Below are 26,975 nucleotides of genomic sequence, written 5' to 3'. Positions count from 1 at the left end.
ACCAATGTCCTTGGGGGTGCTTTTGCTAACGCTGTTGGGGAGGGTTTAAACTAATGTGGCAGGGGGATGGGAACCAAATGAGGAGGTCAGTGGACAGTAAGGAGGTAGTAACTAAAGCCTGGAAGGAACTAGATAATGAAGTCAGCGTGACTAAGAGAAAGAGTAGACAGGGAGCAGATGATGAACGCAAAGGGACTGGTGGTCTGAGGTGCACTTGTTTTAATGCAAGAAGTGTAGTAGGTAAGGCAGATGAACTTAGGGCTTGGATTAGTACCTGGGAGGATGATATTATTGCTATTACTGAGACTTGGTTGAGGGAAGGGCATGATTGGCAACTAAATATCCCAGGATATCGATGCTTCAGGCGGGATAGAGAGGTAAAAAGGGTGGAGGAGTTGCATTACTGGTCAAAGAGGATATCACAGCTGTGCTGAAGGAGGGCACTATGGAGGACTCGAGAAGTGAGGCAATATGGGCAGAACTCAGAAATAGGAAGGGTGCGGTAACAATGTTGGGGCTGTACTACAGGCCTCCCAACAGCGAGCGTGAGATAGAGGTACAAATATGTAAACAGATTATGGAAAGATGTAAGAGCAACAGGGTGGTGGTGATAGGAGATTTTAATTTTCCCAACTTTGACTGGGATTCACTTAGTGTTAGAGGTCTAGATGGAGCAGAATTTGCAAGGAGCATCTAGGAGGGTTTTCCAGAGCAGTATGTAAATAGTCCAACTCGGGAAGGGACCATACTGGACCTGGTGTTGGGGAATGAGCCCGGCCAGGTGGTTGAAGTTTCAGTAGGGGACTACTTTGGGAATAGTGATCACAATTCCGTAAGTTTTAGAATACTCATGGACAAAGAAGAGAGTGGTCCTAAAGGAAGAGTGCTAAATTGGGGGAAGGCCAACTGTACCAAAATTCGGCAGGAGCTGGGGAATGTAGATTGGGAGCAGCTGTTTGAAGGGAAAACCACATGTGATATGTGGGAGGCTTTTAAAGAGAGGTTGATTAGCGTGCAGGAGAGATATGTTCCTGTGAAAATGAGGGATAGAAATGGCAAGATTAGGGAACCATGGATGACAGGTGAAATTGTGAGACTAGCTAAGAGGAAAAAGGAAGCATACATAAGGTCTAGGAGGCTGAAGAAAGACGAAGCTTTGAAAGAATATCGGGAATGTAGGACCAATCTGAAACGAGGAATTAAGAGGGCTAAAAGGGGTCATGAAATATCTTTAGCAAACAGGGTTAAGGAAAATCCCAAAGCCTTTTATTCATATATAAGGAGCAAGAGGGTAACTAGAGAAAGGATTGGCCCACTCAAGGACAAAGGAGGAAAGTTATGCGTGGAGTCAGAGAAAATGGGTGAGATTCTAAAAGAGTACTTTGCATCGGTATTCACCGAGGAGAGGGACATGACGGATGTTGAGGTTAGGGACAGATGTTTGATTACTCTAGGTCAAGTCGGCATAAGGAGGGAGGAAGTGCTGGGTATTCTAAAAGGCATTAAGGTGGACAAGTCCCCAGGTCCGGATGGGATCTATCCCAGGTTATTGAGGGAAGCGAGAGAGGAAATAGCTGGGGCCTTAACAGATATCTTTGCAGCATCCTTAAACACGGGTGAGGTCCCGGAGGATTGGAGAATTGCTAATGTTGTCCCCTTGTTTAAGAAGGGTAGCAGGGATAATCCAGGTAATTATAGACCGATGAGCCTGACGTCAGTGGTAGGGAAGCTGCTGGAGAAGATACTGAGGGATAGGATCTATTCCCATTTGGAAGAAAATGGGCTTATCAGTGATAGGCAACATGGTTTTGTGCAGGGAAGGTCATGTCTTACCAACTTAATAGAATTCTTCGAGGAAGTGACAAAGTTGATTGATGAGGGAAGGGCTGTAGATGTCATATACATAGACTTCAGTAAGGCGTTTGATAAGGTTCCCCATGGTAGGCTGATGGAGAAAGTGAAGTCGCATGGGGTCCAGGGTGTACTAGCTAGATGGATAAAGAACTGGCTGGGCAACAGGAGACAGAGACTATCAGTGGAAGGGAGTTTCTCAAAATGGAGACGTGTGACCAGTGGTGTTCCACAGGGATCCGTGCTGGGACCACTGTTGTTTGTGATATACATAAATGATTTGGAGGAAAGTATAGGTGGTCTGATTAGCAAGTTTGCAGACGACACTAAGATTGGTGGAGTAGCAGATAGTGAAGGGGACTGTCAGAGAATACAGCAGAATATAGATAGACTGGAGAGTTGGCCAGAGAAATGGCAGATGGCGTTCAATCAGGGCAAATGCGAGGTGATGCATTTTGGAAGATCCAATTCAAGAGTGAATTATACAGTAAATGGAAAAGTCCTGGGGAAAATTGATGTACAGAGAGATTTGGGTGTTCAGGTCCATTGTTCCCTGAAGGTGGCAACGCAGGTCAATAGAGTGGTCAAGAAGGCATACGGCATGCTTTCCTTCATCGGACGGGGTATTGAGTACAAGGGTTGGCAGGTCATGTTACAGTTGTATAAGACTTTAGTTCGGCCACATTTGGAATACTGCATGCAGTTCTGGTCGCCACATTACCAAAAGGATGTAGATGCTTTGGAGAGGGTGCAGAGGAGGTTCACCAGGATGTTGCCTGGTATGGAGGGCGCTAGCTATGAAGAGAGGTTGAGTAGATTAGGATTATTTTCATTAGAAAGACAGAGGTTGAGGGGGGACCTGATTGAGGTGTACAAAATCATGAGGGGTATAGACAGGGTGGATAGCAAGAAGCTTTTTCCCCCAGAGTGGGGGATTCAATTACTAGGGGTCACGAGTTCAAAGTGAGAGGGGAAAAGTTTAGGGGGGATATGCGTGGAAAGTTCTTTACGCAGAGGGTGGTGGGTGCTTGGAACGCGTTGCCAGCGGAGGTGGTAGACGCGGGCACGATCGCGTCTTTTAAGATGTATCTAGACAGATACATGAATGGGCAGGAAGCAAAGAGATACAGACCCTTAGAAAATAAGCGACATGTTTAGATAGAGGATCTGGATTGGCGCAGGCTTGGAGGGCCGAAGGGCCTGCTCCTGTGCTGTAATTTTCTTTGTTCTTTGTACCACTCACAAAACTGGTTACAGTGTGCACAGTGCAGGCTCTGCCAAGTTGTCTGTCACATTGGTAACTGAGGATCTTATGTACATCACAGGATACTGATTGGGTTATTAAAAGGGCCTACCACCCGAAACAGGGACGCACCGGAGGCCCCTTCAAAGATGTCATGGCCTGAAAAGCAGTGGCAATGAGGTAGACAGCCTACTGACCCCATTTTGGAAGTCTTTAGCATCTCGCCAACACTCATTTGGCCAAGTTAAAATCAGTCCCACTGAATCCTTGAATATATCCAATCTTTTCCTCTATATCATGCACATTTACATGGTTCTTTGTGCTCCTGCAGAGTTTATCACACAGACACGTTAGCTGCCATTTTAGAATATAGCAACAATACCAAGGTTTCTGGGCTGAGGACTGGCCAGTAATCCAATGGAACTGAAATGCATTTCCAGTAGTTGGTGATTCTGAAGGAAATTTTCACCCAGGGGTAATTTTAAAAAAAATTGCCCCAGTACATTAAACGGATCTAGAGTCGCTGTAAAAGGACTGACATCTGATGGTTTTGACCTGATAGTGCTGGGAGATCAGAAAGAGTTGAAGAAATTGCGCTAAGATACAAATGGACAATAGATTTCCCACAGCCCAGTCACTGCTTCGGCAAGTGATGGTTTTCTCCTCATATAAGCATCTTGGGGGGAGGAGAACCAATGAGAAATTAAATAATTGTAGCCTAGGAGCACAATTCCCAAGATGCTGGAAGTTTAATGAGAAGACAAGGGATTGAACTCCAATTTCAACTATCCACTCACATTTGGTCTCGATTTGGTGGGGGTGGGGGTGGGGGTGGTGAATGGATGAGAAAGAATGTGGGCAAAGAGGAGCAGGTGCATAGAGGAAAGATGGAGCTCGTTAATTATAGATCACTTTTTCCAACCTCAGGACATCAAAGTGCTTCACAACCAATGAAATACTTTTGAAGTGTAGCCACCCTTGCAATGTAGGGAAATGCAGCAGCCAACTTGTGCAAGCAAGGTCCCACAAACAGCAACTAAATAGAATGACCAGGAGTCTGTTTTGGTGATGTTGGGCGTGGGATTAATATTGGTCAGGACTTGGGAGAATGCCATTGCTCCTCTTCAAATAGTACAATGAGTTTTTTTAAATTACCCGAGAGGGCGATCAAGACCTCAGTGTAATGTCTCATCTGAATGGCAGCATTTCTGAGAGTGCTGCACTCCCCAGTATCAGCTTAGGTTTTGTGCCTGGATCTCTGGAGTGGGGCTTGAACTCACAATGCTCAATTTCAGAAGTGAGTGCGCTAACAAGGCTGATAACCGATATAAGGCACCGAATAGAAATAAGATTTTGAGCAAAGACGAGCACAGGGACAGGAGGAGGCCATTTAGCCCCTCAAGCCTGTTCCGCTATTCAATGAGATCATGTCTGATCTGCGACCTACCTGCATATACCTGCGTTTTCCCCATATTCCTTAATAACTTTGGTTAACAAAAATTTATGAATCTCAGACTTAAAAGGTATTCATCTAATATCAATTGCAGTTTGCAGAAGTGTTCCAAACTTCTACTCCCTTCTGCATGTAGAAGTGCTTCCTAATTTCACTCCTCAAAAGGTCTAACTCTAATATTCTACCCCTTAGTCCTTTGCTCTCCCAACAACGGATATAGTTTCTCTCCATCTAACCTATCTGTGCCCCTTAATATCTTGGAAACTTCAATCAAATCACCCCTTAACCTTCTAAATTCCAGGGAATACAACTCTAGTTTGTGTAATCGTTCCTCGCAGTTTAGCCCTGGTAAATCTATGCTGCATTCCTTCCTAAGGTGTGGTGCCCAGCACTGCTCACAGTACTGCAAGTGTAGTCTAATCAGGGCTTTGAATAGCTGAAGTATGACCTCTAATGATTTATATTCTTGTCCTTTAGATATGAAGGCCAGTATTCCATTAGCCTTTTTGATTATTTTCTATAGCTGTTCATGACATTTTAATGATCTATGGACCTGGCTCCTCACATCTCTTTAAGCCTTAATGGTTTCTATCTTTTCACCATTTAGAAAGTACCCTGTTCTATCCTTTTTAGGTCCAAAGTGGATGGCCTCATATTTGCCTACATTGAAATCCATTTGCCTCAGTTTTGCTGTTGCTCAGAGAATGATCACAATCCCATGATATTCAAATTATGCCTCCATGGTTGAAATGGGGGTTGAGGATCAAATACAAATATTTCCCTGTTGTATTGCTTTTTCAAGGCACATTTTTCAACAAAAACTTACTAATAGAAACCACTGACCTCAACTTCTGATACAGAGCTGGAACATTTGACTCCACTAAATTGGAAATGACCTTTCCCAGTGGAAGTCAATGGGCCTATAATTGGTTGCAATTACATCTAATGGGCTCCAGAAATCAAGTACTGATAGTGTAGGATGTACATTCAGACACAGTCCCAGGAGCCACGCTTCAAACAGCTCTATTTGCGTGCAGTTACGATGCCTGTGTGTACGTGCTGGACCAAATGTCGCCTGTTATCGGTTTATTGCATCAATTCACTGTCATCATTGGTTATGTGATGAGTTGGGAGGACTAAAGTGCCTCAGAGGAATTGGTTGGTCCAATATGCCTCATTCTTACAATGGAACCTGAACTTGGCTTGACCTAATAAAGTACAATGTCAGTGTCCGATCTTCACCCCCTACTTCCATTTTGTCATCGCAAGTAAATGCTCCAAAACTGTAGTATAGAGTGCTGGCTTGATAGGGTAAATTCCTTCCTGGACAAGCATATAAATATTTATGAATGCTGGATTCAACATTGCTAGCTATATACATTGTTTGGTTTTATTACAATAAAGCACTAATTTGAGACAGCCATATACCAATACTGGAGCATCAGGAAGGACAGCCTTATACCATCACCTGAACACTGGAAAATTAGTTATCTGCCCCAAATTGATTGACAAGAGACAACTATATACTGCCAGTTAATTGTTCATACACACCAGGTGATTGGCAAAAGGCAACCATATACAGCCAACTGATTGTGCATATAACAACATGTTCTCTCTCTTCTTGCAAGTGTTACGGCCACATGGTGTGACATGGGTGGTGACCTACTGTTCAACTCCCCACCTGACTGCAGCAAGTGTATTTGTATTAGAGTTTAGCCCCTTTGTGTTTTATTTTTCAAATAGACAGACAGTGACAGGTTTTCTTGTAGGTTTTAAAAGCAGAAGGTCAATTATTTATTGATCACTACGCCTTGTCCGGAAATTGCCGCAACTGCATCCACTCATACACTCGCTCACACACACAGAAGGAACAGATAGGGAAGGGAGGGAAGCAGGTGTTTTTTAGTGGGGGGAAAGGCTATGCTAAACCTGTTGAATTCTCTTGAGAATTAAGTTCTAGATGCATATAGGCCTGATATGATTGTAGATTTCTGTCTTGATTGAAGGTTCTGCTGAAGATGGTGGGTTACCTCTAGCTCTCACTGCTGTATACTGTAGTTGTCAGATTTTTTCAGCAGGGCACTGTGCTTCCTGATTTGGCTGGAACTCGAGCTGTTACAAGTAGCTTCACCTTCTGGATCAGTCTCTCTCTCTTTCTTTCTTTCTTTTTCTCTCGCTTTCTCTGGCTGTCCTTTTTTTTTTAAACTGTGTCACCTCTCACCTGCTGGTAGGAGGCACTCCCAACTCTTCCCCATGGTGATCGCACAATGGCTTGGGACATGGTTAAGTGACACCTCCTTTGTTTCAGAAGAAACAATTTAATTCTGGAATGTTTTTAAGATAAATGTAAGATGGGTTTCATTAACACCTTTTGGCTCTGAAGATTTGTCCTTTGCCTTTGTCTGACTGTTTGGATACATAAAAGGCCAATCACCTTTTCTTTGGTGGTGGCCATTATGGACCATTGCTCACTTTTTAAAAATAAACGTTTTTTTAAGACAAAGTCTGCTTTTCATAACGCTTCAGAGTTAGTCCATGCTTGTTGGATCATCACACTTGCGGTGTACGTGACACCAGGTTTTGAAGGCAGAAACTATACAATAGGAGGAAAATGAGGCAGGGAGAATTGCAGGTTCATAACAGAGCCTGCCTCATTTTCCTTCCATTAATGTAAAATAGAGGGATCCATTATAGGCCTGCGATCCTCCCTACTTGTTTTTTTTCCTACTCTGTGCATCTCTCAAATGATGATTGAGGCCCAGATAGTACAGATCTACCCTACAGCATATGCAAACCATAGATTGTTCAAAATGGGCAAAATTTAATTCTTTCAAAGAAATTCAAATCATCCAAATTCAGATTAGGTTCACAGAATCAGTATCTGTCCTAATGTTAATTTGCCTACCGACCATAGCTTAATAGGAAACGTCCTGGTCATAGGAACAATTTTTAAAGTCTACAGTTGACACTTAATATCATTTATTGCTTGCATCTCCATTCCGTCTAATAACCTTTTCATCCCCCATCTCACCCCACCCCAGGTTTTCTCCCTGTCTGTCCTGAAGGCTGGTAATTTTAATAATTTGCATCCCACCCCCTGTTTTCCTTCACCTTCTGTTGCTCACCATCCCCTGTCCAAGAGTACAAGGCACCTGACCTGCTCCTAGGCCTCTCAATGTTGGTCTGTGAGGAGCCTGTAGCAGTCGGCATGTGTGGTATGAAACTTAGTGGATTTGAAAGGCTAAGACAAATGACTGAAAACTGCTAATTTGCTACAACCATGGGATATATTGTCTAATCAATCAAGTTCAACTATGAGCACTTGGCACACTGGTATGACAATCCTCTATGTGCCTTTTCTAGCCAGGCATTAACCTGATTAAAATAAACAGGTTAACGTCTGCCCGAAAATAGCAGACAGAGGAATGCAGTGTTCATCACTGAACTTGCCGAACAAGAAAATGTAACCCTCAATACACTTCTGAAATTCATTAAAACAGCTCCATCCTGTACATTGTAAGAAGTCATTTGTTCAGTCATTAGAAGTTGAATTTTTTTAAAAAAGCAGAACGCTAAAGAACCCTCTAGTGTTTTCTGTAGCGTTCATAGGCTCCATATAATTAACTATCAAAAACAAACACTTGCACTGTCAAGCAATAACCATCTCAAAATGATGTGTTCTTAACCCTACAAGTGTCAAAGGCTGACTCAATTGGCTCCATTTCCTGCTTAGTGATTAGCTGGCTCAACGACCACTACATGTGAATCGGCTGGCCTCACACCCATTCTTATTAGCTCACGGATTGTGGCAAGTGGTGACAGTTTTTATTAAACGCCTGTTTTTTAAAAAAAAAAATTAGAATCATTTTCATTGAATGGCAATTCGGGAGGAGGCCCATCATTTAAACTGTACTTTACCAGTCATGTTTCAATCATTTCTATAAAAGAATTCCCCCTTTCTGCTCCCCAAAAGCTCTTATAGCATACAAGGGTACATTCAGAACTCGTGTGGCCAGCATAGAGCCACACTCAAAAGGAACGCTGATCTCCAACCCGCATTCCTCTCAAATATGGCTCCCCCATTGGGAGTACAACAACACTGAACTTATCCTACAATTGCGTGGGTGCCCATACCTCACCCACTAATTTTGCTCGCTCTCTATGGCCTTATCAATTTGTATTGCTCCTTTTAGTGATTTATGTATTCCGAGATCTCTTTGCTCCTCTATCCCATTTAATTTCTTACCTTACAAGGAATAAGTGGCTTCTTTATTCCTCCTAGCAAAGTGAACCATCTCACACTTTATATTATAATTTTTATTGCGATTTATTTGCACACTCTGAAAGCCTGGTTATTTCTTTCTGTATTTTGGTGCATTCCACAATAGTATTATTACCTACATCATCTCCAAGTAGGAAAAGCCAGAGACGACTATAACTGCAGCCATTTTTACCTTCTTCACTCCATTTGAGATGTTGTCCAGATTGCAGGTCAGGAGGTAGTCCTTCGCAGCTGCGTAGAGCCTTCGGTTGTCCTCGTCGAGGATTATGGAATGCAAGTCAGAAGCACTGAAGCTGAGTGGGATGATCCGCTTGTTTAACATCAACTCTAAGAAAAAACATAATTGATAAAAAGTGTTATACAATACAGAACTGGACTAGATTTTGTCAAACATATCAGCTCAGCAAATACAATGAGGACTGGCTGCTTTCATCATTGGGACTGGGAGTGCAGTGCAGGCTAGACTGAAGGAATGAAAGTCTCTTCCACTGCTGATAGGAAGGATCCCATGTGAGATGAGTTTGTGGTTGTCTCAAATGAGTTTCTCGTCAAACAGGCCAATGGCATGAAACTGCCCATATTTTGGCACCAATTGTCAATCTAACTAAAGTCACACAAATATCAGATGTGGGAAATGAAAAAGCCACATTGGTGGAGGAGGTGTCTGAGGTTGGAGGAAAGCCATAATGTTGATGCAGAGTAGAGAGAGCTTTACTCTCTGATAACTCTGAGCTTATTTTTCCCTTCTTAGACCAGGGAACACTGAAGTTAATTGTAATGCCACTACTGATGACCAGATACTTTAGCACAGATCAGGCAATGATCCTCTGAGCCATTAGGGGAAAATGAGCCACTTTTGTTGAACTCCCACAATGTCCACACGATCACTAGCTGTTTTCAAAATATGCCCCATTACCAGGGCTCACAGCTGCAAGTAACATCCCTCTTCCCAGTCCAGGTCAGTTCAGTGTCGAATCATTATCATGTTTAGTTTTTGATACTATAAAATGTTTAAGATCATACAGGACTATTTTGAGAGTCAGAAGCCCCTTAACATTCAGTATGCATATTAAAAAGTTAACTTTCAGGCCAGCCCTTTCTTTGTCTCAGTGCAGGAAGCAGGATAAATCACAACCCAAAGATACATATATGGCTTTGAGTTTGCACCCATGCGAGTCCAAGCAACCTCCACTCTCTCCTACCATAATAGTACAAGTGGTCACTCTAACTCAACTCCCCGCTCTTTAAACGAGGCTTAATACTTCAGGAGGGAGGCAGCAAGCACCTCATGTAACACCAAGGCTGTCCTGACCTTGGCAGTGAGGTAAATGCTACCCTAAGGTTGTAAGTTTTGACCCGAAGCAAAAACACAGTCACATGATTAATAAAAGGGACAACTTTCCAAATTTACATCCCAAGCATGCTGCTTGGCTTGTTGGGAGCATACATCAGGAAATCATGAGGAGTGTAAATCAAGAATTCAGGCCATCGTCTCTCTGATTTTTCATTCCCCGATTGCACAAGTTCATAAAATGAACCCTTATATCTCAAGCAATTAGCCAGGCAGATGTCTGTGTGCTTTGCTAATATAGATATGAAGTAACTATTGGATAACAGACACCTTGGATCGATCCTGTAGTCAGCACTGACTCATTTTACATTGCATATGTTTGAAGTATGAACAGCAATAAGCATAATGTTGGGAAAATTTTAAATTGTATTTGGTTTTAAATACAATCTAATATAAACCCACAAAAAGATGCAGTGATTGCTTCAGGAGCACTGGTTTAGTCAGAGTCGTTTGGGCTTGCCTGCTTGTCACACACCATTGATATTAATAACCAACATAGAATCTGGTTTAAGTTTAGACTTTAAAAATTGATAATGTTGCACAAATTCCAGTGAAAGAACCATGCCAGATATTCCCAGCAAAAAAAAACTGCTTTAAACTAAAACCTTTCATCCATCATCCATTGTGTTTGGTAGAATTGTAATAATGGACGAGATCTTCATTAAAATGAATGAAAATGTGAGAATGCCCTTTTGATGACATAGTAACATTAGGAAGAGGAGGAGGCCATTCAGCCCCTCGGGCTTCCTCCGCCAGTCAATTAGATCATGGTTGATCTGCAGCTGAGCTCCATTTGTCCGCCATTGCGTCAATATCCAACAAAGTTCTCTGTCTCAGTCTTAAAAGTTCCAGTCATCCCGGCAATTGGTCTGTGACTGTATTGTGTTTCCATGGCATACACTTCCATTCTGGAACTTCTTTTAGGATTCTTCATAATCCAAGATTGAATGAAAAGGACTAGTTTTATCATCTTCAAACAGCATCCATACAGCAGCCCAGCCTCTAATAGAACTCAATCTTGCAGATCTCTCTGACTGATATGGATTGCATCATAGTGACTGCCACTAAGGGGGTTGCAAGTATTTGTTATGGTTTGGATTCCTTAGCCATTTTCTCACATAAACACCTTGGTCATGAACCCCATTCAGATGTGTGTGTGCTTTTTTTTTTAAGAAACAACTTGTCTAAATAGGATCAGCTTCCCGAGAAGACCCCATCCAGAGTTGATTGGTAGACAGACAAATGGCATTTATAATGTTGGATGTGGAGTAGCTGTTGCACAGATCGCAAACAACGGGCAATTCGTTTGTGATGTCTGGTCATTCAGGAAGGCATTTATCACCGTGGCATTGATAAGCTCTTTTGTCTCTCTATTAGTCCTTGAAGAAAAGCTTTTCAAAATCAGGACACAGGCACCAAGAGGTCAGTCAGACATCTGCAAATTGCAAGGAGAGAACCTTTGCCCTGGTCGGGCAGAAAGTTCATGCTTATACATTAAATAAAGAGCCCACCAGATTAGGCCTGTGCATGTGTAACATTACTTGGATATAAGTTATATTGATGATAATAAGCACCTCTCACCATACTACGAAGAGGAGCAGGGGAGTTCCTCCTCATGTCCTGGCCAAAATTTATCCCTCAACCAACATCACCAAAAAAAGATTATCTGCTCATTACCACTTTGCTGTTTGTGTGACCTTGCGATGTGCAAATTGTCTGCCGCATTGCCTACATTACAACATTTCAAAAGTATTTAATTGGCTGTAACGCACTTTGGGACATCCTGGCATCGTGAAAGTGTAGTGAAAGTAAAGCAATGTAAATGCAAGTTCTTTCTTTCCTCAGTGTTCTGTGGAATAAAGTAGTTGACAAATCAAATGGCACGTCACTTCACCCAGTGTTAATTCGGTCCAGCTTTTAACGAATTGATGGGGTACACTTCCATGTGGTCTGGACTGACTCGGAGTTTCATTGTTACCGTACCAATTTCCACTATTCAGCTAATACACATAGGGCAGTGGAAGTGAACTTCTGTCAATAAGCAGTGACCACTTAAGGGAATAACAGATACCAGTGAACTCAAATAGATGTCTTTGCAAACACAAATTTGTAGCAGCATTATTGATGCAAACTTAATTATATGCTGAATACTGAATTTTTACTTTGCACAGATGGTCCATGGTTTTATTTTTGGCATCTTCCTTTTGGTGGGGTGGGGTGCTTGTAGCAGATTAGGTGGGATTGGAAAATACATTATAACATTATGCGTGGCTCACAGGATGTAAAGGAAAAACTAAACACAAATGGGTGGAGGAAAAGCTGAGAGGGCAATGGATATGTACCAATAATTATTGCATAATGGGGCCTCTTCGGGATTTCAGCCAAACATCTTGTTTCACTAAAGTCAGAGGATCCTACTCTCTGCACCTTGCAATGTTTTTAAAAAAATATGTTCCCCTCTCTTTTTCTTAGCTCTCCCCACTTTGCTTCCTTTATCCTGGCAAAGTTTATGGGCCGAAGATCACTGCCGCTTCACAAGTTGCCCCCAGTATATTCAATAGCCGAGCTAACTTGGCAACCCCATCCCCATTACACGACTGTGGTAAAGTGTGGTTGGAACAATGGTGACACTACAAGGACTGCGTGCAATTGCACTTTTATGGTGATATCATTGTTTTACAAATATTCTAACCATTTAGAAAGAATAGATCCAAATTTGTAAGAAATGCTTTGGCTTAGACACAGCTGCTGAGCAACAGATGGAAGGAAACAGGGATACTTTTCTCATTAACAGAAGGGAAGGAATGAAAGGTTTTGCTTCAAATGCCAATTTGTAAGCATCAACTGCTTTGTGCCTTTGTCCAGTCTCGTTCACTCTCATACATAAGAATATCTTCAATGAGAAAACGTCACTCAGCCCAAAAGGAAAGAAAACTGACCAGAAAGCTCTAAAATAAAAAGAGAAACGATTGGAAATACACAGAAGGTCAGTCAGCACTAGTAAAGGGAAGAGAAAAAACAGGTTCTGGCATTTTGTGTGTGCAGTGTTCTCTTGAACTGAAGACTGAAAGACTTGGAGGTGTTTAGGTAAGGTTTGGAAAATAAAGTGCAAATAAAGGAGGGAAGGGAAAGGAAGGCGGGGGGGGGGGGGGGGAAGCGGGGAGGGAGGAGGGGTTGGAGTGGCGGGTCATGGATCACTCAGAGAAGAGAACCAGCAGACCAACCACAGGCAGGAGCTGGATTAAGTGACTCGCAAACTTAGAAAACAGTTAATAAAAAAACAAAAGAAAGTGAAAACTTTGAACTCCACGTAAATTAAAATATGAGAAAATGAAGAAATAAAAGACACAAACTGAAAGTAGATATAAAATTGAAACAGAAAACACAAGCAAAACATGGTGGGTCTGCCAGTCACAGGAAGGAAAAAGAACAAGTCCATACTATGGGCTTAAACTTCAGTCCCCATTCTGCTCTGTTGAAGGGTATCCAAGCCAAATGCCAACCTACCCCTTCCCCACTCCACTATTTCTAGATATCCTACATTACAAAAGTGACTTCAATTTAAAATAAAAGTACTTAATTGGCTGTAAATTGTTTGGGAACATCCTGAGGTCATGAAAAACATAATATAAAAGCAAGTCTTTCTTGCTTTACTGCCAAGGTCTGAATTCAAGAAAGCTGATCTTTTGGTGAGTGTGCAGCAGAAAGATGAGACACAGTTACTGAACCTTGCATTGAGCTTCTTTTGAACAGTGTAGAAGACAAAAGATGGTGGGATCGTGTGACATACTTGAAACATGTGACATACCCGTGGCACAAGCCTCCCTTTCAGATCTTGCCAGGACGTTGACAGGATTAACTATTATAGACACTCGAAATCTGCAGAGGTGCACAGAGAATAAATGTGATCTCTTTCATTTCTCACCAAAAGTCAAAATTAATTTTATTTTGATTGTGGAAGATTAGAGAAAGGGAAGTAAAAATGTTTATCACCTCAATAGAAATAGACTTTTGTTTTTAAAAAAATGGCAAGCAGATTCACTGGGATAGATTTTCCAAGTTGGTCCAAAATGGGTGCGATATTGGTGATGTGGCCCCAATGTCCATATATGGCCTTGATTGGGAATCCCAAGCCATCACCAGATTCAGAGGTCATTGTAAATTTTGACAAACGAGCTTCAGGCCTGAAATGGAGAGCTCTGCTGGTGCTGCCCGGTTACGTCACACAGTCAGAGTCAAAACGCACAGAAGTAGGCCATACAGCCCATCGAGTCCATGCCAGCTGTCTGTAGAGCTATGCAATCAATCCCATTCACCTGCTCCATTCCCGTAGCCCCGCAAGGTTATTTCCCTCAAGTGCCCATCCAAGTGCAGCAGTTAATCAACCAGCGTTTGCACAAAGCCAGTGAGCAGGTAGGACCTGTTGTGCGGTGAAGTGGGGGAGAATGGGCTGGCAGTAGGCCAGATGACTTTTGTTGGGCCAGGAAGAGCATGAAATTTAAGACTCCTCAATGCCTGGAATAACTGGAACCAGCATTCACTTTGCAAGCTCTGCCCACTTCTCCATGAAAGATAAAATGGAGGTCCTACAACTGGCATAGGACCCCAATTTGCATATTTAAACAGCCTCTCACTGTTTTGGGTGGGGGTTCTGGGCACCCATTTAAAGGCCTGCTTCATATATTTCTTTTGGAGACTGCAGAACCTGCAGCTAAGTGGAATTTCTGCAGAAAGCATTTTAATGAGTTTTTTGGGGAGCTGTGAATGATTTGTGGTCTGTCCACAACCCTCAAGTGTGTGTTCCAGTGAGGGCGTAGTGAGATGAAATCTTGGAAATTGCAGAAATGCTATTCATAAAATTTGATGCCCCTTAACTTTCTTCAGATGGAACGTTAAATCACAAGTCGCAGTGCCAGCTGACCTCGGCGGTGATGGGTGGCTGCAGGCACCATAATTGGAATCATTCTTTGGACTAGGGAGTGGAAAAAAAAAGGTCAGAGCTCCCTTTCTGTGTTGCTACATAATGACCTCTCCCGGAAAGTTCATGTAGGCGGATGTTGGGTGAGGACAGGATTGGGCTCCGCTGTGATGCTGGCTGCAGTTGAGTAGCCCAGCGCAAGTTGGTCCTTTCAGGGGAGGAAAAATAAAAAAATTATAAAATAGGTAGGAAAGACAAGTGGAATGCAGGAAATGCTGAGTAGTATACAGGAATTCGAATTGGCAGCGTTGGAGGGTCTTTGTAAACATTTTGAATACTGGGATATTATTTCTTTGCTATGATAAAAATTCACAGGTTGTTGTGGTAATTTATATTGCAACATGGCTTTGAGAGACTTATTTAGTTGCGGAGGGGGAAGGAGAGAAGATCCCTTCAAGATTGGTGTCTTCCTCCAATTCTGGCCTCTTGTGCATCTGCAGTTTCTTTCATCCCACCACTGGTGGTCATGCCTTCAGCTGTCTAGAAACTAAGCTCTGGAATTCCCTCACTAAACCTCTCTGCTTCTCTACCTCATGCTACTCCTTTAAGACACTCCTTAAAACCTACCTCTTTGACTAAGCTTTTGGTCACTTGCCCTAATATCTCTTTATATGGCTCAGGTTTCAAATTGTATCTGATAACACTCCTGTGAAGTGCCTTGGCATGTTTTACTACATTAAAGGTTCTATATAAATGCAAGCTGTTGTTGATTGCCAAGAAATACAGGTACACAATGCTTTTTGAGGTGAGGGACTCTGCATGGTGCTATCATCCTGCATTCTTCCAATCCGACTCCTGAGTCAAGACTGGTAGCGTTAGCTCAGGTAAGCTGACTTGAAAACAGTAATGAAGGCTGTTCTGCTCTTCACCTGGCAAATCGCCACATCAGACAAGGGCCAGAGAATGGGGAGAGGGGGAAGGGGGGGGGGGGGGTGGGAAGGGTTAGCAGAGAGAGTCACCTTTTCAAGCCAACATGTCAAGAAAGGACCATGCTAAATGTAACTCATCAATGAATCTTTATTTATGATATGCAACAACTCAGCTTGAACAACAAAATATCCCAAGGTCACCCAATTAGTCAATGCAGTTTAAGTGGAGAGAGCACCTGCCTTTGCTCAGTTTTCTGATTACTCTCCCATGCTTTCTGGGGCTAAAACTGTCAATCATGTTGCCCAAACACAGTCCATCTAAAAAGCCATGCATTGTAGTTACATAGAAAGCTACAAGAACCAGATCCTTCACATGCTCCTCCTGGTCAAGTATTTATTTTCGATGCACTTACAGGGCTTGAGGGCTATTTATTTTGAATATAACTACCCTAATTGCTAATTACAAACCTGTAAAGTGCTGCAGTCCAATGTTACTGAATTCCTGACTGGAAGCATTCTCTACAGGAAGTGGCACACTGTTACCATGGATCCCACAGGCTGAGGTCTATGCTGATGAAGACTCAGCAGTAGACAATTATCATTTTCATCAAACCTGGCTAATCTTTAAAGCAGCAATTTCCAAACTTTTCAAAGGCCAGAGTCTAAGAAAATGTATCCAAAATGTAAGCTGCCAAAAGGAAAACAGTACTACTGGAAAACCTTAACCTAACCTGCCAAATCGAGAAACTGGCAAGATAGAGTGCAAAGCTAGCTTTACTGATCTTACAGTCCATTGAAGTCATTTAACCTAATCCTGTGGATTTCCTGCCCGACGAGTTAGGTTAAAATTAGTCCCTTCATTGCAGAAAATGTGTTCTGCTAGAATACAGCAACAGAAACAATGTACTATTGATTCAATAAATACAGAAAGGATATCAAATACAGAATGCAGCATGCAATACTGATAACTTCATGAACCCCTGGAATTCCATTGAAGGTCCCCTCGTATGAAAATCTATTCCTTAAAGCGCTGGTGACAATGTTGACTCATCCCTTGGAAACTGAAAATAAATATTTAAAGGCTTGGAATTTAATAAAAACAATGCCTGACAAATCTTGTTCATTTATTTGCAAACATAGGATACAAATGGAGCTCGTCACATTGAAACGCTCTGCTCAGATGTAATATCATAATAAAAATTTTACATTTGCTGTCCTTCTGCCCCAATTTTTGATGTGCAAACATGCAATGGGTCTTTAGGGCCACTAGGCAGTGTTGTACATGAAAGGACTCAATGTTAAGGTGTATTTCATTCATTCTTTTTGAGGCTTAGTGCCAATAGTTGTAGATTATTTATTCTAGCCTCATGCAGCATTACTGTACTAATCGAATATCCAATAGGTATCCTCCTATTGGAGGTATTTGGAAGAACAGGACCAATGAAAGGATCCCAGGCAGTTCAGACGGCACAGGGTGTTCTGTGCCCACATTGCCACCTGCAGGAAATTTCTCCCGCTTTGGCAGAGCACGAGTGCATGCTGTGGCTATTTTCAAAGGAAGCTGTCACAGCAAACCCGATGGTACTGCTATGACGAACCATACTCTTGGATCATTCCTCAGAAACACCTCAATCACAATGTGCCACGCTTTCAGTCACACTATGCAAGAGGAAAAACAGGCCAGGATGACGAACAGCCAATGTACCCTGATTGGTCACAGCTGCTAAGAGCTCACCAACCATAACTGTCAGGCCTGGCAATGACCACCGGGTCCACCAGGTCAGTGAAGAAGCAGCAGAAGAGCCTTTCCATTTGCTGCAGCTACCATTCAGCACAAGCTGGCACAGCCAGTGGCCTGAAATTGCACTCTGCCTCTTGGCAGGGATGCTGCACTAGTAACCCATGGGGACAGCACATTGGAATGACACAGATGACCATCATCCTCTCAACCACCTCATGAAGCCCCTCCTTGACTTCAGCAGCCATTAAAGAGGGTTGAGTGCTGGGCTGTTCCATCAATTGCCTGCAGATGTGTGCTTGCACCCTGGGTTTCCCATTCCTTCATTTTATCCTGTCCCTTCTTAGTTCATGCCACTTCAACCTTGACGAAGGTGGTAAAATTGGATAATATGCCTTTTGAGGGTCACCAAAGGCTTGCAGAATTTTGTGCCCCTTATTTTGTGACATACCCCTTTAACTCCCTATCCCTTTAAACTTTGCTCTTGTAGAATAGCCATCCTTCTCTGAGCCTGAAGCTATAATAATAAGCTGACCTTGGAAAATTGGGTTCAAGCAGCACACTCCCAATGTGTTGTGTCTGCAACTCACAAATATCCATTTGCACCTAAATTATGGCAATAGAAGTAAATCAAAGCTTATGTCTCTTTAATAAATAGCAAATCTGCCATTAGGTTTTTAAGTCCCATTTGGGCGAACATAAACTCATTCATGTGAAGCGGTTAGCTATTGATCCAGCACTAAAATAGATTACATCAAAGTGCTTTGGAAAGGCTGAGAGTTGCAAGTAATGGTTTTACAGACAAACCATCGTTCACCCAATGTTAATGGATTTGTAGAGACGCTACCAGGAAATGTCATTGAAGCAGACAGTATAAGGATGCAATTAGATGAATTTCTAAAGGGAGAAGGGATTGAGGGATTTGGTGTTAAATCAATCATTTCAAATTGTCTTATCAAAAAAAAGGTCAGTCTTAGAATCTTACAGTGCAGAAAGGGACCATTCAGTCCACTGTGCATGCGTTGGCTCTTTGAAAGAGCTATTCAGTCAGTTCTGTCGCCTGCTCTTTCCACACAGCCCTGCAATATTTTTATTTTTCAAGTATATTTATTTGTCCAATTCCCTTTTAAAATTATTATTGAATCTGCTTCAGCCACCCTTTCAGGTTGTATATTTCACATCATAACATGCTATGTAAAATAAATTCTCCTCTTTTCCCTCTGGTTCTTGGCCAATTCCTATTCAGGTTTTCCACATTCCACAAAATGCTGGTGTTGCCTTCATAAAACAGTTTGAAAGGGAATGAACTTGAGTGAATAATTAAAGCCCACAATGGCAACAACAGAGACCAGCAGTTGAGTTAAGTGGAAATCATGGTTTACAATGAGAATGGGACTGAGGCAAAACATTAAATTAAAACATCTTCAGGAATACATTTTACACAGGGAAGTTAAATTATAGTAATTTCCAGACTGATACCCAAGCACATTCTCTTTGAAAATAACTTAGATTTACTTAACTAAAATTTCCAAAACATCACACAACCCTTAGAGCCCTGCAAACAGTGGCGGCTTATCAGGAAAGAGCAAATGAATTTGGTTTTATATGGCACCTTTCACATCCTCAGAATGTCTCAAAGTGCTTCGGAGCGATGAAGTACTTTTGAAGTGTGGTCAACACTATTAACTAAGCAAACATGCCAGCCAATTTATGTACTGCAAGCTCCCACAAACAGCAATGAAATAAATGACCAGTTAATCTGTTTTGACGGTGGTCGTGGAGAGATAAATGTTGGCCAGGACATTGGGAGAACTCTCCTGCTCTTCCTCAAATAGTGCCATGAGATCTCTTACATCCGCCTGAATTGGTAAATGGAATCTCACTTCAAAGAAGTCAGCTCTGACAATTCACCATTCCCTTTGTACTGCACTGAAGTGTCGGCCTAACTTATGTGCTTAAAAATTGTGGACCAGGCCTTGAAACTCATTCTGACTCAGAGGCAATTGTGCTATCACTGACCCAAGCTGACACTTTGATCCAGCAAAAAAACAATATCCTGTTGGGTCTAATTGGCTGTTTACTGATCCTAGAAATTCTTATGTTCTGCAGGATGTTAATGTGATTTAACTTTTATTCTGTCAAGCTAGGATTGTTTTAATTGTGAGTTGTGTTAGTTCTAACTCTCTAACCAGATGTTATGCAGCAGTGCCTTGAGATTTGCCAGACCCAACTGGCTCATCTCTGTGAGAAGGGAAGGTGATTAAGAAGTTGGGCTAATGTAGGTCCTTTGCAGCAGATATACAATGGAGTAGTGTGTTACGACCGAGGCGGGAGGAGTGCACTGTTTATTCTAGTCCCACTTCTCCACGGGTCACAACATATATTTAAATTTTTCCCACTTACCGATAGTCAATCATATTCTATTTTTACCCAGAATAAAACACACCAACCAGGTTTCTTTAATAAACCACAAAATTATCAGTTTATTATAAAACATGACACAGTCAGTAATGAAGTAAAGCATAAACACACAGATTGAAATATTAAAGTTCCCTGTTTACCTTAACCCCTCACACTCTCACACATACATGCATGCATGCACTGGTTCACCAGAAAAATAAAAGGGACTTTTGTTTAGATCTCGGTTACAGACAAAAAAAAAACACTTGGCCTGAATACTTGCTCATTCTTGTAGAAACAGATGAGATATGTTGTGTTCCAAAACTAGCATACAGTCTAGCCTCTGAGTACATGTACATGGGTCACTGGGATCTTTTAGAACAGTTCTTTTCAGGCAGCATTGATAATTAATTTAGCAGGCTTTTCATCAAAGACAGGAGAAGAGATGAGTTGACACAGTGGACCTCTCAGGGTCTTTTAGGGAGGTGCTGGAAAGCTGAGCTGGGTTGTGGTCTTCTCTTATCTTTTTGGAAGCTCTCTTCTCTCCTTAGAAGCTCTCTTTTTCTGCAAGTTTTTTAAAGAGATGGAACAGGCTGGGCTGAGCTGGGGTTCTGTCCTTCAGTTTTATTTTTTAAAACTCTAACACCTTTTAAACAGTTCATTCCCAACTCCAAACAATTCAAAAGTGAAGCCGGAAAAAGAAAGTCCACCTTCTGACTTGTCACTTCTCTGCAACCATCTTTCCCCAGTTACCAGGGTTTTTGTTATATTTTCAACTGAAGTAATGTGACAACCAGTAAAATGTTGTCAAACAAGTCCTTTCAATGTCCTCTTGATGACCCTCTTGAAAAAAACTGGTCCAACATTTCTTCTGTTTGACTATGATTCCTCAAAAAATATATTTAACAAAAACAGAAGCACTTTTGCAACAAGTGGCATTGGATCATCTCTCTGTTTCACCCACCTAACTAAGCAATATAATATAGATAAGGTCGGCTAATGTGGAGGTGTGGGGTAAAAAGTAGAATAGAGACAAAATAAGAGTTGCATAGGAGGATTAATAAAAAAGAAAACAAAAGAACTTTACAGAGGATATATGACACACAAACAGGCCATTTGGCCCTACAGGTCTGTGCTTGTATTTATACACCACCTGAGTCTTCCCCCATTCCAGCTGCCTTATCTCAACCTTTCAGCATATCTTTCTATTCCCATTTCTCTCATGTACATGTTAAGTTTCCTACTGAAAGCATCCAATCTATTTGACTCAACCACTTCCTGTGGCAGTGAGTTCCACATTCTAGCCACTCTGACTAAAGACATTTCCCCTTATTTCCCTATTGGATTTATTAGTAACCACCTTGTATTTATGGCCCCTAGTTTTGGATTCTCCCACAAGTGGAAACGTTCTCTCCAAATCTACCCTGTCCAACAAATTCATAATGTAAAGACCTCTTTCAGGTTACCTCTAAGTCTTCTTTCATCTAACGAAAAAACCCTCCATCTGTTCTGTCTCTCAGATAGCTGTAATCTCTCAGTTCTGGTACCATCCTTGTAAATCTTTTTAGCACTTACTCCATTTCCTTTTTATATTACTGTGCCCAGTACTTTATGTGTAGCCTTGACCAGCATCATATACAAGTTTAACATAATTTGACTACTTTTGAAATCTGTACCCTTGAATCAGCGGCGCTTGAGATGGCTTGGCCATGTGAGCCGCATGGAAGATGGCAGGATCCCCAAAGACACATTGTACAGCGAGCTCGCCACTGGTATCAGACCCACCGGCCGTCCATGTCTCCGTTATAAAGACGTCTGCAAACGCGACATGAAATCGTGTGACATTGATCACAAGTCGTGGGAGTCAGTTGCCAGCATTCGCCAGAGCTGGCGGGCAGCCATAAAGACAGGGCTAAATTGTGGCGAGTCGAAGAGACTTAGTAGTTGGCAGGAAAAAAGACAGAGGCGCAAGGGGAGAGCCAACTGTGCAACAGCCCCAACAAACAAATTTCTCTGCAGCACCTGTGGAAGAGCCTGTCACTCCAGAATTGGCCTTTATAGCCACTCCAGGCGCTGCTTCACAAACCACTGACCACCTCCAGGCGCGTATCCATTGTCTCTCGAGATAAGGAGGCCCAAAAGAAAAAGAAAAAGAAGAACCCTTGAACATAAATCCCAGTGCTTTGTTAGCATTTTTAATTGCTTTATTGACCTGCAATGCTGTTTTTAATAATGTATTCACCAGTATCCCTCGATCCCTCCGCTGTTCTACCCCAGTTTATTTTCTAAAGATGTAGGTTTTGTTACTATTTTTCCTTCAAAAGTGCATCACCTCAGATTGTTAAAGTTTCATTTGCTACTTAACTGCCCAGTCTGAAAGTTTTCCAATGTCTTCTTATATTATGTTGCATTCTTCCTTAGTGTTAGCTATACCCACAATTTGGTATCATCTGCAAATTTTGATAGTACGTCAATTGTTCCCAAGTCCAAATCATTAATGTAAATTATGAACAACAGTGATCCCAGCGTTGATCCTTGTGGAACATCACTTTCCACATCCCTCCATACTGAATAACTACCCTTTATGTCGACTCTCTGCTTTGTCTATTTTAGCCAATTTGCTATCCATTCAGCTATTTACCCCGGCTCCACATGCCCGTCATGAGTCCATTATGTGATAACTTCTCAAAGACCTTTTGAAAATCCAAGTGCTTAGCATCTACTACAGTAGCCTTGCCTACTGTTGCCATTGTTTGTTCCAAGAATTCCATAAGGTTGAGTAAGCATGGTTTAGCCTTTTGGAATACATGCTGATTTTAAATAAAAAACAAAACAAACAAACAATTTTCTGTACCTAGATACTCCTCTATCACGTCTTTTAGCAGATTCTAGTATTTTTTCCTGCCACTGACATTAAGCTGCCTGGTCTATTGTTCCTAGGTTTTGTTATATCTCCCTTTTTGTATACAAGAACAGCATTAGCTTTCCACTTGTCCACTAGCACTGTTTGCTCTTCAATGGAATTTTTAAATTATAAATATATATATATATAAAAACTAGTGCCTCTGCTATCTCCTCCCTCGTTCCCTTGAATATGAGTGGGTGCATACCATCTGGACCTGGGGTTTTATCCTTTGTTTAGTTTACTGATTTGCCAATTATTTTCTCTTTCTCTCCAACTATATTTATCTTTTTAAGCTCCTCCTCCACTTGTATTTTCTTCGTTAGTAAAAACTGAGCCAAGGTAGTTATTCAATACTTCTGCCATTTCTCTGTGATTACCTGTGTTTATCTTGCTCATCTATTAATGACCTTATCCATACTTTAATTTTCCTTTTGCTATTCATGTATCTATAGAACACTTAATTTCTTTTTATATTCCTTGATAATTTGATTTTGCAATTTTTCTTCACCATCCTGATTTTTTAAAATTATAACTTCTTCGTATTCCTTTTGTTCTCCTCTCCTATAGTATCTAAGTATTTCTTTACATTCAATGTTCCCTTTATTTATTTATTCATCCATGGTGCCCTGTAATTAGCTTGCTTGCTTTTGGCTTTTAGTGGAATACATTCCTCTTGAACTCTATTAATTACCCTTTTAAAGATGTCCCCACTGTTATTCTCTCTTTATTTTTCATGGTTTTCTCCCAGTTTATCTTATTTGGTTGAACCCACATTTCCTCATTATTTACTTTTTTCAATCTATAAGCTAGTCTTTGTTCTATTTATGTCACTCCTGATCCTATTCTTAAATCTTACTATGTTGTGATCATTAATACTAGGACGTTCTCCTATTCTTACTTCTCGTACCTGTTCTAGGTCAGTTCCCATTGCAAGATCAGACAGTGATTCATTTCTCTTGGACTTTGTGCATACTGAGCTAAAAAGGAGTCCTGTATACACTATAAAACTCTATGCCCTTTTCTCCTTCACTACTTCTTCCTGCCAGTTTATTTGGGGGGGGGGGGGGGGGTAGCTGAAATCTCCCATAATTATTATTCTATGGCTGATATTCACCTTTTAGATTTGCCTACATATTTCTTCCTCCAATTCGCTTCCACTATTTGGTGGTCTATAGAATACCCCCGAGAGTGACGGGTCCCTTTTTATTTTTATTACACGATCCATATAGATTCTGTATCTGTCTTACTACTAGTTACATCGTTTTTCCTGCTGCTATAATGTTACCTTTAATTAGTACAGCTATGAATCCTTCCTATTTTATATTTTGCATATTTAATTGCCATTCCTGTTCACTATGCAGCGATGTTTCAGTCATCCTGACTATCTCCAGATCCACTATACACAGTATTCAATTCTTCCATTTTGTTTTGAGTACTACATACATTGCTGTCCCAACAGTTTACATTGTTTTTATTTATTATTCATCTCACCTTGTTTATAGTTATGTAACCTTTATGCACCATGAATTTACCGCAGCCTCACAGCTCCAGGGACCCGGGTTCGATTCTGGGTACTGCCTGTGTGGAGTTTGCAAGTTCTCCCTGTGACTGTGTGGGTTTTCGCCGGGTGCTCCGGTTTCCTCCCACAGCCAAAGACTTGCAGGTGATAGGTAAATTGGCCATTGTAAATTGCCCCTAGTGTAGGTAGGTGGTAGGGAACATGGGATTACCGCAGGGTTAGTATAAACGGGTGGTTGTTGGTCGGCACAGACTCGGTGGGCCGAAGGGCATGTTTCAGTGCTGTATCTCTAAATAAAAATAAAATAAAATTTTATCCAATCTCTGGCCATTCATGTTATCCTTATTCCTTCCTTACATTTGTCCTTTACTGTGTTTACTTGATTCTTTTATTGTCAGGCTTCTGTCATATCTAGAAGCTTCCTCTCCCCATGTTATTATTTCATTTACAGACCTAGTTATTCTTTCCCCTAGGACCTTGGCCCCTGCCTGGTTCGGATGCAGCCCATCCTGACTGTACAGCTCCTTCCTGTCCCAGTACTGGTGCCAGCATCCTATGAAGTGGACCCTCTCCTTCCCACAGCACATTTTTAGCCACATGTTGACATTTCGAACCAGTTTGTCCCTTTGTCAGTTCACAGGTGGCTTAAATAATCATTCCAAGATTATTTCCAGTGAGGTCCTGCTTTTCAGTTTAGTTCCTAACTCCCGATACTCCCTTAGCAGGACCTCTTCCCAAATATTTCCTATGTTGTTAGTTCTGACAGAGAGCAGAACAATTGGATTCAACAACTTGCATCTCTATCGGACATTTCTCAACCTTAGGACATTGCAAAGTGCTTTGCAGCCAATGTACATTTGAAGTGTAGTCACTGTGGTAATGTAGGAATTGCGACAGCCAGTTTGCACACAGCAAGATCCAACAAACAGCACTGAGCTAATGACCACATAATCTGTTTCACCAATGTTGATTGAAGAATAAATTTGGGTCAGGACACTAGGGAGAATTCACTTGCTCTTCTTTGAATAGTAGCATGGAATCCTTTACCTCCACCTCAAAGGGCAAATGGGAACCTAATTCAATGTCTCATCCAAGGGATAGTATTTGCAACAGTGCAGCATTCCCTCAGTAGTGCACTGGAGTGTCAGCACAGATTATGTGCTCAAGTGGGACTTAAACCTACAACCTTCTGGCTTAGAGGTGAGAGTGCCACACTGATCCACAGCTGACACAAGACAGCACTAAACAAATGCCTTTCAGAGACACACAAAAGAGCATATTCTAGTCAGGACGTGATTTACAGAGATGCTATCTTAAATGATTTCCCCAAGTAATGAGGGCACTTTGAACAATGCGTGCTACATCAGATAATGTGGTTTATCAAAGTCTGTTTTGGTGAGTCACTGGTATACTTCAGAAGCTTATCTAAAGAAATAAAATGAATAAAATCCTGTCAAAGGGAAAAGGACTGTCAGCTAAAGATCATCAATGTTAGGCTAATGCCAAGTTGTAGTGTAATTCCAGGTGAGCTGAATAAATCCAATCTGATCTCAGTGGAAATGATTCCATCAGAAGAAGAATCAGAGTCAGACGTACAAGTGAGCTCATTCTATAATTAGTCATAGGAACAAGGAGATTTTACAGAACAGATGAAAGAAAGCACAGTAAACACCACCTGGAAATATCTGCTCCACTTCCCAATATCATTCTTGCAGAGGTTACACTCAGAGTGGTGAGAATGTGGAACCCACTGCCACATGGAATGCTTGAGCAGAATTGCCTAGATGCATTTAAGAGGAAGCTCGACAAGTACATGAGGGATAAAGAAATAGAATGATATGCTGATGGGGCATGATGAAATAAGGTGGGAGGTGGTTCATGTGGAGCATAAACACTTGCATGAACATATTGGACCAAATGGCCTGTTTCTGTGCGATAAATTCTATATAAAACTGATATCATTCAAACATTCTTTTGGAAAAAAGTGAGGCCAGTTTAATGAGTAGACAAACATGGGAACTGTGAGACAAAAAAGACCAAAGTCCATCTAGTTCTACCATTCTGGTACTCGTATGATACAATGATAATGGAGTTGTATAATCGTAGCAATTAATCGCTATAAATTTGTGAACAGCAGACCCGGACATGAGGTGAGGAACACCCCAGTGGTGGAGAGCTTCAGGAACCTGTTCCTTGCAGAATGCTCAACTTACTATACGTCATGTCTCAAATTACTCATGTACTGTATCCCAAAATGCTATTTTCTGAAAGAAATTAATTTGAATGAATTAGCTACCTGCCAACGCCTTCTCTGTAAGGAACCTTCTCCATAGATTGACCACCCGCTCACTGAAATAATGTTGCTGCAGATTTGTTTTGAATTTAA

At 41.5% G+C, this 26,975-nt stretch overlaps 1 protein-coding gene across 1 annotated transcript in view; it reads right to left on the bottom strand.

Annotated features, from left to right (window-relative positions):
• sema3h (sema domain, immunoglobulin domain (Ig), short basic domain, secreted, (semaphorin) 3H) overlaps window positions 1–26,975 on the bottom strand; it is a 174,887-nt gene that overhangs the window by 109,047 nt on the left and 38,865 nt on the right. The window contains exon 2 of the mRNA XM_068051455.1: window positions 9,002–9,156. Coding sequence (XP_067907556.1) covers window positions 9,002–9,156 — 155 coding nt within the window. The remainder of the gene's footprint in view (window positions 1–9,001; window positions 9,157–26,975) is intronic.

Source organism: Heterodontus francisci, chromosome 19 (assembly GCF_036365525.1).
Source record: "Heterodontus francisci isolate sHetFra1 chromosome 19, sHetFra1.hap1, whole genome shotgun sequence".
Lineage (NCBI taxonomy): Eukaryota > Metazoa > Chordata > Chondrichthyes > Heterodontiformes > Heterodontidae > Heterodontus > Heterodontus francisci.
This window is presented reverse-complemented; position numbering and strand designations above follow the sequence as displayed.